Source organism: Talaromyces amestolkiae, assembly GCF_001896365.1.
Source record: "Talaromyces amestolkiae strain CIB chromosome Unknown scaffold14.1, whole genome shotgun sequence".
Classification (NCBI taxonomy): Eukaryota; Fungi; Ascomycota; class Eurotiomycetes; order Eurotiales; family Trichocomaceae; genus Talaromyces; species Talaromyces amestolkiae.
In genome coordinates, this window is record NW_024468050.1 from 351,992 (window position 1) to 364,026 (window position 12,035).

Sequence of the window (12,035 nt, forward strand, 5' to 3'; positions counted from 1 at the left end):
GAAAAGGCACTGGCAATCGGGATATCCGGAAGCGGCAATGATCTATTCGAACGATCTGAGGACTCCACACCTGACTCTCCAAACACCTAGTTTTACTGAGTTGGAGGTCTGATTCGTCTTGTCTTATGTGCCTAACCACCACGGTGCGTACTGTAGTCGTATACTTGTGACTAAAGGCTTCGTGAACGAGTGGTCTAGCCTCGTGCCTCGGACAGCGGTGGGCTAAAGGCTTAGATAGATCGACTTATCAACGCCATCGCACCAACGTGCATGATTCATTATCTCGTCGTTTCTTTTTCTGTCAGGCGCGATAGTAAGAACAATAATATTCCGCAAATAATATTGTTTGTTGTCTACCATGTAGTATACGTATTTCTAGAAAATGGGTCTAGAATTGAGTTAGGGTTAAGGACCTTAGAAACATTACTGTTTCCAGTTAGAGGCGATTACGTGCTGCGAGAGTCGAGAACAATCAGATGGATCAATCGATTATCCCATATTGCGAATGCATTGGATCATCGTCTTATTTATTATTTAGGCAGTCCTCTTTTGGGATTTGAGATTCTTTTGTTGATTTAAGATTCGCTTTTCTCTTCATTCCTGCACACCGCTCCTCGTGCTGCTTATCTCTTATCGAGCATACTTCTGTATCTTTTACGAATACTTTCTCTGTCTATCGTCTCGGCTGCGAGAGATAGCAAGATACATCCGATAAAATACTCGTGAGTCATCTCCCTGCTCGTTTCTTTTCTTTTTTTTTTCGTTTCACTTTTCTGACCCTATCCCTGCCAGTAGCGATCTGTGTACCCTCGTGTACCTGCATCTTCCAAATTACATCTCGCAAAATTACATCAACATCACGATCATCGACTCAAACACCCCAAACACCCCAAATCGCTCATTCTTCTTCATTATCTTACCTGTCTGTCGCACAAAAGCACCGACAACTACTTATTATCTGCCTATTATCTATCTGATTCATCCCTTTGATCCACCGCCAGGATCATCCGGGTGGGTCTGGACATATCTTTGCCGATAAGGACTCAGCCATGCATCGCCATCAAAAGCCTCATACTAGAGGCGCCGCACCTAACCCTCACAATAATAATCCTAATAATCAAACTACCTCACCGCCATCCATGAAACGACCTCCTTTTCACCGCCATATTTCCACTCCCTCTACCTCTTCTTCCACTTTCAACAAAACCACCACTCCTCCTCCAACTACCTCCAAGAAAGGATCGGCCAAATCCACTCGGCCGCCCGTCTATCACCGCAAGAGCGCTTCAGCTCATCAGTTCCATTACCGAAACAAATCACACCAATCGCGCGGTAAATTGTTAGGAGCAGGCTCCGGTCCTGCCAGTCACCCCGTCAACCCGGAAGACGAACACTTGGAGATGGCGACCAGTTTCTTGCAATATTGGTATGTTTGACAATCCTTGTCTCTGCTTATCTCTGGACTGCGGCCTATGCGTCCCGCCTCATTTTTGTTCCTTGTTCTTGTTCGTCTCACATTCCACGGCATATATGCGCTCTTCGCCTGCGAGGTCTATTTCATTGATGTGTACGTACATGGCTGACGTCTTATCTTAGCGCCATGTGTGAGAAGCAGATAACGGTGCCCAGCAACTCGGTTCTGTATTGCAGTGAAAGGTATGTATATCTCGGCGCCCCCAGTCACGAATGTCTCAGTTCTAATCATCCTTATATAGCTGCCGTCGCAAAGACTCTTGCAAGCCTCTCTCGGCCTCCTCATACACATACACAATGACCTCCCCTTCCTCCTCACCTATCTACACAAATACGCACATCAACATGGACTCCTCCTCCACATCATCAATCACATCCCCCTCTAAACCCATCCCAGTCGTCCGCCCGACTCTCGGCAGGATACCCTCCGACCTGCACGACTCCCAATCGGATCTTGACCCCACTGAATGGAAGCCCATCATAGCCGGCAGTGATGGTGGTCGACAACATGGACGCAACGCATCATCGAGCTCACTCGCCTCGAGCGATGCATGGACCTATCTCTCTCAATTCCACTACCATCGCGAAGATCCTAGAATCTCCTCCTCCACGCCTTCGACGCTGTTGCACGCCATGATGCCCTTTCGTCGTACCCCGGTCACCACCCGCAACAGTACAACCAGTCTGTCGACCATGGGCACACCCTCTCTCGTCAACACGCCCAGCCCGACTACCGCCTCGTCGTCGGTGACGAGTAGCCCACCCTCGTCTTCGGGCGACTACATCAGCGCTGCTGGTACTACTACCACTTCCTACGGCTACGGAGCATACGCTTATGCCGCTGCTGATTCAGGCCGTCCATTGCCGCCGCGCCACAACCCGTCCTTCTCGACTAGTGCGGGCGCTACGAAGGGCGTCGAGTTGGTTGTGCCGCATATCATCACTTCGGCGGAGGATGGGCACGAGGGGCTTTGGATGAAGGTTTAATTAGATCAGCCGAAACCTTTCGGCGGTAGTGACTGGCGTTATCTTTCGTATCAATTCCTCATATCATGTATGAGGAATTTCCTAATGCAATAACCATTCAAACTGGGATTCAATCATGTAAAAAATATAATGCATTTTATCAAACTACTTCTCATCCCGAAACTCTTATCATGAAACTATGGCGTGCATCGGCCCGTGAAGCGCGGGTACAAGCAGCATTCACGGACGGTGTAGCGGCCGCAAATCCAGGCCAGGAAACGCTCAAGTCCCAATCCGTAACCTCCGTGAGGCGATGATCCGTACCTATCGAAGTTTGTTAGCGAACTATTCAATAAATAACAATAGAACACAAAAAAAGACACTTACTTTCGCTGATCGGTGTACCAGTAGTATGGCGACGGGTCCATCTCCTCTCGCTTATAAGCGGCAATCAATTCCTCCCAGTCGTCGATACGGCAGCTTCCTCCTACGATTTCACCAACACCGGGCATGAGCACGTCAACACTCTCGGTAACCCGAGGATCCTGGGGGTCCTTCTTCATGTAAAATGCCTTGATCTCGGCGGGGAAGTGGGTAAGGAAAATCGGCTGGTTGATGATATCGGTCATCTTACGTTCGGCGGCTTCTGCAATGTCGTCACCGAATTGATGCGGTTGGCCCTCTTCGTTGGGGATGTCGTGTTCGCGCAACCAGTCAATTGCGTCGGAGTATCGCATGCGTCTGAATGGGCGGGAGGGAACTTTGAAATCTGGGTTGAGTTCCTTGATGAGTTTGGCAGATTGTTCGTCTGCGAGTAGTTCTTGGATAACTCGGGAGATGACTTCTTCCAAATGCTCGAGGAGATCGTCAAACGTGATGAAATCGAGCTCGGCTTCGATGTGGGTGTACTCGGACAAATGACGACGGGTAAGTGACTTCTCCGCTCGGAAGGATGGGCAGATACAGAAAACATCACCAAGGGAAGCCAGACATGTCTCGAGGTATAGTTGCGAAGATTGTGTCAAGTATGCAGGTTCGCCGTAGTAGTCGAACGAGAATAGTGTGCTACCACCTTCAACCTGTGTCTGCACCATCGAGGGAGGAGTGACTTCCAACATTCTAGTCGCTTCAAAAGTTTTCCTAAAGGCCCTCAAAGTTGCTGCGCGCACTTTCATCACTGATGATGAGGTCTCCCCGCGGAGAACCAAGTGTCGGTTGTCGTAGAGTGTCTGAGGATCGGCATCGGGTGCCACACGGCTGGTGATAGCTTCCTTGTCACCAGCTGCCTTGCCGATGATTGTGAAAAAGTCGGCGTGCAATTCTCGGTCGTTGGGAGCGTGCTGCTTGGGAGGCACGGCGCGCATTTCTCCGTGAATGGCAATAGAAGTCTCCAAAGTCAAGGTCATCATATCGTATGTCTTGACCATATCTCCAGTAATAATACACTGGAGGTATCCGTATCCATCAGTAAGAGTAATGAAAATGACATCCTTTTGTGAGCGCAGACGATGAACGCGACCGAGCACGCGAACTCGGGTTCCCGGCTCGTCTGATTCTGGAGTGCGCAGTTTGACAATTGCAGGGTCTGTGACGTCGAGTCGGATGCGCACTGGCTTGGGTAGAGAGGCGTCCTCTTTGATGACCACCTTCTTAGCCTCCTCGAGCACGACCTGACGCTTCTCATTCTCTGCTTTTTCGCGAATCGCAATTTCTTGTGCCTTGGCTGCCTTCTTCTGTGCTCCTTCGTACAATCGGGTTGACTTCTTGACTGCCGAGGCAGATGGTGCTTTCCACTCGAGACGCGCAGCTTCGTTGCCCTCTTCGACGGGACCGGTGACCGATTTGCGAATCAGGTAGCTGATTCCTTCGGTGGTTGGAGCATGTTGCAGCATGGCATGAAGGAGGGATTTGTAGGGAGCGGCTTCGGTACCATTGGCAGAAGAGTCGTCTTTGCCGACATCTTCGTCGATGTAGATGTGCCGTTCGGGAGTTGCCATATTGGTTGTCAGCAGTATGGATGGGTATTTCTGATTGCCTATTCAAAATTCAAATCAATTCAGGTTGAACTAGAGTATCTTCAACTGGACGACAATTTAGCTTTGTATGGCTGCCAACGTAGATCGAGTGCGACGTGCGTTGTGCGACCTGAGGGGCGATGACTCAGAGATAAAAGAAAGGTACCAACCAATTAGATGCAATTATGGGACTTGCAAGTTGACGTTATTGTCGAGCAATGGCAATGCCCAATACCCGCTCCCGGAATGTACTGTTGTGTCGACGTCGATATCCAAGCACAAAAAAGTGAGGGGTGGGAAATATTAAGCAGGTGAACGATTGAACGCACAAAACGCGACTAGGCGGAAAGAGGCCGATGAGGGGTTGTCGTCCTTATCTCGACGTCGACACCTTACGCATGTGGCAGCAACATGCGACCACAAATGTTGTCGCAACACTTCGCAATAGTACGAAACAACTCGTAGTTTGTACGCTGCTCTACGTGTTCATGTTCTTTAAATTGTTGTCAGCAATATGTATCCATTACTCAAGGCACCGTCATCGGCCTCTGATGTACTGGATCACCGACCCAATCGACCTAGTCAGAGACAATTTCATAACCAGCACAGTCTTTGGACAGTATCAACCGTCAATCAGCAGCGAGCAATCAATCATGATCTCTCACCCTTGCGGAATGCAACTAGGACTCCTTTTGCATGAAGCATTTGTATTGCCCTTGGTTTGCTACTCGCGCCATCGATTCTGGACTAGTACCTGGCTCGCATATTCCCACCTATCTTAATATACAAAGAATGACTTCTTCGACTATCGGCATACAGTAGACGATAGAGCCTCAACGTAGTAAGGTCAATTGGTTCTCCCATAGTAAAGAAGGGATAAAAGATAAACCCAGATCACATGACGTTACATCGGGAGCTAACCTTTGACAGACTAGCGGAACTAAGCGTCTAGTCAGGGGCTGGACCCACTGAGATGGATCGCCTTCAAAACCTGACAAACAATCAACCTCAATGCACAGCTGATAACTCATATGCATGACTTCGTACTTTCAGCTTGGGACAGGGTATATCTACAGCCACCGGACAATCCATCGATGGTATGCATCGTGGACAGTAAATCACTCTCTTTCATCTTACCAATTCGATACTCGTCCTATAAGAGCTCTTACCAAGTATCGACTGATCGCCTCACTGACTTGACTCGATATAACGTGCAGGCGGCTGATCTGACCAGTCAAGACTCCGCACGCACACCCAACATCGCTTTGTTTCTCATCCAACACGTTCTATCTGCTCCTTAAATATTAATGCTCTGCTAAGATTCACAGCGGGTCGAGATACGAAAGTCGACAGTACTCGTCTGGTCTCTTGTCGTTATTTCCCTAATCGATAGACGGCCCAGTGTACACATCTTGACCAGAGGATACGGATGTGAAATCATCCATCTGATGCTGAAACTTCAGAGAGAGAGAGAGATGCCAGGAGAGGCGTTCATTGGGCAAACAAGGCACGAGAATATGGGGGCATTCCCGGCAGTCATCGTCAGAATCGGTCAGATCGCTCCTTTTGGTTTTGCACTAACCGCTTCGGGCTGTCATTAGCTAAGCTCACTAACCAACCTGGAAATTATCTCTTGGACTTACCCCTGGCTGGGAAACTGGGAATAGCTTACAGACTAGATCGGGAATCTTGATTAATGACGGTACGTCTTGGAACTTGAAAGTCTGAAATTCCCCTTCGTACGTGTTTATGGTGTGTCCAGGGTCATCCATGGAACAATTCCCCTGATCCCTGGTGTCAACACTCCGTACCTGACCAAAAACACTAGACTCCGTACACTACCCAGCATGAATCAAGCCACTGCCATACTACTATATATATGCGCATGGAATTATCGAGTCATTTGCAACAGCTTCCGATCTCCGAGCACCAAAGGTATGCGCGAAAATTCCAAAATTAATCGAGAAAAGCCTCAGCTTCAGCACTCGCGACTTAATCTATTAGACTCTCTTTTGATTATGTGCATAAAGAAGTTAAAGAACGATTTGATAATCCCCACCAACTGGGATCGTCCTAGTAAGCAGCCTAGCGAAGCCCTACCCATAGTATAATTACTGGAAGAGTCTTAGCTGGTACAAGTACTGTCCGGATTCCGTACGCACTCGTATCCCTCTCAGCTCCAGGTGTGCTCGGTGTTTGGTTGGAATTCGCTTTGAGCCGCAGCGCGCAGAATGTAGTATTCTAGGTAAATAAGTTAAGCAATCAAGAGAGTAGAGACAGATACAATAATACTGAAAAACTGAGTGTGTAGTATATTGTCTTTCGCAAAGATGTACTGTCAGAATCGTCGATACATACAGCAGCTGCCGGTCTAGCCTGTTTCGTCGCAGCTTCCTTCCTTCCTCCGCTCCTCCTTTCCCGCCTTCCTTCTTGCCAATAATTATTGTTTGTTCTCTTCTGATCTTTTCCCCCCTTCTTCAACCATCTTCATCTCTTCGTCCTTCTCTTTCTTACATACCGTTCTCCCATTCCTTACTTTTCCACGTTCGCTCGTTCGGTCGTTTCTTTCGTTTCTTTTCTATTCCTCCCCAGGCGACCTTCATGTTTCTTTCGTTTATTGCCACTATCTGGGATCCAGCTATCTATTATAATCTCAACTCCCGAACGCCGCTCTCCTTCGGTATAATTGTGTGTTTGATTCAATCTGGGGAAAGGTAAACAACCACCCCTGGTTTCGCCTTCATGGTCCAATTTATCTGATTTTCGTTCACCTCAGTCAGTCTTTATTTCAGCTATTCTTACCTCGAAGCTACGAGACCTTCTTTTGCTAGCCTGCGCGCCAGCTCTTCGATTCTTCGACTCCATAACAATTCATCGCTTCGTCATAACCTCACGTTCGCTTGATTCTGAGGATTCCGTTGCGACTCAGATCGACCGAGAGCGCTCATACATTTAGCATATATATATTCACGAAAGAAATCAATGCCCTTGAGGCCTTACCCACTCGTTGATTATATCCAATTTAGTTTTGGAGTTTGATTCCGTCATACACCGTTATTCTACACGCTCGGTCCGAAGCATCAGATCGATCTGATTCACCATTCTCGTGCACGACCAAACCAACTGTACTATCCGCCTCATTCACCACTCGCGTGACTGCGTCGGTGAAATCAGGACCGGATCTCGTCCCTCAAAACGGCTTTACTTACGTCCAATATACAGGACAAGCTTGTCCTACCGCCGCACATGCTCGCCATGCAAACAGCGGATTCCAAGAACTCGCGTTTGCCATCAATGTCGAAATTCTCTGGATTCAGCGCAGACCAGACCGGTTTCTCCCACGGTGCCTTCACTTCCAACAATCCGTCTGTTCAAAGCTTTGGAAACCGCGATTCTCGACGAGCCAACATCCCTTCTATAAACACTGGATCTGGCTTTCACAACGGTAACGACCTAGGTGCCCCTGGATCCGGCTTCGACATGAATGTCACACCCCTTCTTCCTTCCCAGCTCTTGCTCGGAAGTCCCTTCCAACCTGGAACTCCGTCCGCTTTCGCGTCTCCTCAATTCGCCAATTTTGGCGGTTTCTCTCAAGCAAATTCACACAACCAGAATGCCCAGAATCAATTGAGCAGCCCAACTCAGGCGCAACAGAATGCCTTGTCTCCTCAATTGTACCCCGGATTGGTTACTGCAGATGGATATGCTGGTTCTCAGCTTTTAGGAGGGCCACAGTCACCAATCGGTGGGTTCCCTGGGTTGACAAATGCTGGTTTTGGTGCATCTAACGCTTCGGTCCATCTCGGGCCGCAAATGCTATCAGGCACCAGCCGAACTGTGTACCTTGGCAATATCCCGGCGGAAACGTCGGCAGAAGAGATTCTGAACCACGTTCGCAGTGGCCAAATCGAGTCCGTTCGTTTGCTACCAGACAAGAACTGTGCTTTCATTTCATTCCTCGACAGTAGCTCCGCTACGCACTTCCACTCCGATGCCATTCTCAAGAAATTGGCAATCAAGGGCAACGATATCAAGATCGGCTGGGGCAAACCTTCCCAGGTCCCAACATCGGTCGCTGTAGCAGTCCAGCAATCTGGCGCCTCTCGAAATGTTTACTTGGGCAGTCTCCCCGAAGATATCACAGAGGAGGAATTACGCGAAGAGCTAGGGAAATTCGGCCCCATCGACACCGTGAAGCTTGTCAAGGAAAAGGCCATTGGCTTTGTTCATTTCTTGTCCATCAGCAACGCCATCAAAGCAGTTGCCCAGCTTCCCCAGGAGGCCAAGTGGCAAGCCCCTCGCCGAGTCTTCTATGGAAAGGACCGCTGTGCCTACGTGTCAAAGACTCAACAACAAAATGCCGCTCAGTACCTGGGTATCGCTCCTGGCTATGCTCATGTGCTCAACAGCGCAGACCGCGATTTGATTTCCAATGCGCTCGCCCAGCAATCCGTTGCCGCAGCCGCTGTTGCAACCACTGCTGGTGGTGTCAACAACCTCGGAAATCGTACCATATATCTAGGCAACATCCACCCAGAGACGACTATCGAAGAGATTTGTAATGTGGTCCGCGGTGGCCTGTTGCACCATATACGTTACATCCCTGACAAGCATATTTGCTTTGTTACGTTCATTGACCCAACATCCGCTGCATCATTCTATGCCCTCAGCAACCTTCAGGGCTTGATGATCCATAATAGACGGCTTAAGATTGGCTGGGGTAAGCACTCCGGCGCTCTCCCTCCAGCTATCGCCCTAGCAGTCAGTGGTGGAGCTTCGCGAAACGTATATATCGGTAATTTGGATGAGACTTGGACCGAGGAGCGCCTTCGTCAGGACTTTTCCGAGTATGGCGAGATTGAGCTCGTCAATACCTTGAGAGAGAAGAGCTGTGCTTTTGTGAACTTCACAAACATCGCCAATGCTATCAAAGCCATCGAAGGGATGCGAAGCCGCGAGGAATATAAGCGATTCAAAATCAATTTTGGTAAGGACCGATGCGGCAATGCCCCTCGTCAAGTGAACAACAACAACAACAATCAACAAAATCGAAATGGCTTGGAAGATCAGTCACCATCTCCATTGAATGGCTTCAAGCAGAGCAACAGCCAGAGCGGTTCTCAGCCGAGCCCAACACGACCGGCCTTGTCGCCTGCTCCAGGATCGACGGGCTCCCAGGGTGGGCAGCAAAACCGACCCCCTTTGCAAAACTTGTCATCTCCTTCGTCCATTCTCAACACTGGAAACAACAACCCGCTGACGATGTACCTGAATCATGTTTCCCAGCAAGGACAAGACCAGGAAAATCGCTTGACGGACCCCATCACGTTGGCGACTCTTCAACAACAGCAACAGCAGGCTCTTGCCAATCAGCAGGCAGCTTTGTACAATGGAGCAGCCTCCAATGAGATGCCAAATGGTGGTATGGAAAGCTCCCTTCACCAACGAAAACCCTCCAATGGCTTCTTGAATGTCTCCAACGGCCACGCTGGAGCCACACACAGCTCTGCCAACAGCCTCAGCGTTCCTCGAATTCAGCATTCTCGAGCTGTTAGCCTTCCTTCATTCTCTCAAGAGCCCTTTGGACCGAGTGTCAGCCAGCCTTCTCACGGTCGCTCGGGATTGTCTCATCAGCCTCAAGGAAGCTTCTCCAGCTTTGGCTCTGCGCTGGGCGGATTGAATCACAGTGGCTTTGGTCTAGCCATTCAAAATGAGTCTTCTCTTCCTGGCTGGGCTGAAGAGGAGATTGGAGCGAAATAAGACAGAAACCCAGTGCTTCATATGTTTTTGATCCACGGTGGTGCATTTTAATTTCCATCTATGTGTTTTAAACAATTAATTCTCTTCTCTTCTTTTTTGCTTCTCTTCTTGATCTGTCATGCCCCATTTTTACTGATATTTTAGTACCATTCTTCTTCTGATTCATGTATTCGTTTTGATCTTATGCATTGTCTAAATGATATTTTCCCTTTTATTACACGACAGGGTTTATCCCCTTTGATCTAATTCATTTCTTAATAAGCCTTCATTTAAAACTTGTGTTGCTAGCTGGCTAACGAAAGCTTTTTGACAAACCCTCGAGATATGGAAAAACTCGGCTGGATTTGGGGCTGGTGCTCAGTTTCGTTCTGTTCCATCAACATGTGTTTCCTTCGTTTCTTCTTCTTCTGACTAAAGAAAGACTAAAAAAAGCACGGTTACCTAGGTAGGCTAGGGTTTGGTATGGTTAAGGGGGGAGCTCTGTATAATAGCTCAGTTATTTTCTATTATATCATCATGTATCATCATCGCAGCGAATAATTTCAACTCTAGCAAATTCTGGTCTCGATCCTGACCTAAAGTTATACGTCCTTCCCAACTAGCAATAACATCTCATGGGATTGATACATGAATCCAGCTCATGCCCACCAATACCCAACCAGCAAACCCAAGTCGGCCAAGCCACATGCGACACTTTATTCTCCAAAGACATACCCGGATACAGAGATATGTAGAGCACCCCAAGATTCGTCGCCGCAATGAGGCCTCCGATCATTGATTTGTTACACTTATCTTCAGAGGCGCGTCTCAGGTTCTGCATCCAAGTATCTAGCCCGAAATCCCAGACGAGGGACAGCAACAAGAAGAGGGCGCGGCCTACTGGATCAATGTCATAGGATAGCGAGTGGCGAATTACGATGAACAGGCTTGTTGCTAGGCACATCAGGCATAGGCCTGTGAAGGCTTTGCTTCTGGTGGAGTTTGTGGATTTCAGTGGTTATTGCATTATGGAGTTTCGAGTGTCAAATGTCAAGCTGGTGATCGTATAGGGTATACTTTAAAAGTTGTAGCCTAGCTAGCTCTGGATTCTTTGAGGTAAATGCACTGAAGGAAAAAGGTGCATATGCTTTGATAGTTGGGACAGTCCGTCCGGTTCATAGGCCGGGGTTCAGGCAGCTACTCCCAGTAAGAACGAGTAGAACATCTGGAAAGTGTTATCTGCTCGATTTTTATCAAATTCAATCTGGGCAGTGATTTGTTGAAGCCTAAAGGTAATCTCTCACTTTAGTAATAGACTAAACGACGAATGATGAACGCACACGCATACACAGAGCAAAATGAACCACCTCCAAGAGGACTACTCAGGTGATTTCAGTGCAGGCAGAGATAAAAAGCAAAATCGATGTCCTCCCAACCCCTGCTTTTATATGCCTTATACCCAAATAAAAGCCGCTTGATGCCCCTGGTCACTGTTTCCCTTCATGCCCACCAAAGCCCAAGTAACATCGCCAAATAAGCTGACCATGGCACATACGACAATGCACTCTGGAAGTTCATAGAGCGACCCCGTGAAGTAAAAGTGATATATGCGAACCCAGAATTCGCCGCGATTAACCCCCCAATCAGTGAATTGGAGTATGCGGCTTCGGAAATACGACTTGTACAATCGATCCAGATGCTTAGACCAAACCCTCAAGGGACACTAAGCCCAAACGATGCGTATAACAAGACGGCAAAACGTGGAACGTTGTCTTCCGCACTAATTGGTAGTATGCCCGAAAATGAGCTGAGTAGGCTTGTCGACAGACACATTATGCCAAG

The 12,035-nt window shown here is 48.3% G+C and overlaps 3 protein-coding genes across 3 annotated transcripts; 2 read left to right on the plus strand and 1 right to left on the minus strand.

Annotated features, from left to right (window-relative positions):
• Nucleotides 1-1,139: 1,139 nt before the first annotated feature.
• On the plus strand, nt 1,140-2,460 carry BHQ10_007085 (uncharacterized protein; the record flags this gene model as incomplete). Its single annotated transcript, XM_040879742.1, has 3 exons — nt 1,140-1,426; nt 1,597-1,656; nt 1,716-2,460. The coding sequence occupies 3 exons, from the start codon at nt 1,140-1,142 to the stop codon at nt 2,458-2,460; spliced, it is 1,092 nt and encodes a 363-aa protein (XP_040735589.1).
• A 176-nt stretch (nt 2,461-2,636) lies between these two features.
• BHQ10_007086 (uncharacterized protein) lies at nt 2,637-4,436 on the minus strand (the record flags this gene model as incomplete). The annotated part of the gene is made up of 2 exons (XM_040879743.1): nt 2,637-2,763; nt 2,827-4,436. The coding sequence occupies 2 exons, from the start codon at nt 4,434-4,436 to the stop codon at nt 2,637-2,639; spliced, it is 1,737 nt and encodes a 578-aa protein (XP_040735590.1).
• Nucleotides 4,437-7,709: 3,273 nt separating this feature from the next.
• On the plus strand, nt 7,710-10,214 carry BHQ10_007087 (uncharacterized protein; the record flags this gene model as incomplete). The annotated part of the gene is made up of 1 exon (XM_040879744.1): nt 7,710-10,214. The coding sequence occupies one exon, from the start codon at nt 7,710-7,712 to the stop codon at nt 10,212-10,214; it is 2,505 nt and encodes an 834-aa protein (XP_040735591.1).
• Between the last annotated feature and the right edge of the window lie 1,821 nt (nt 10,215-12,035).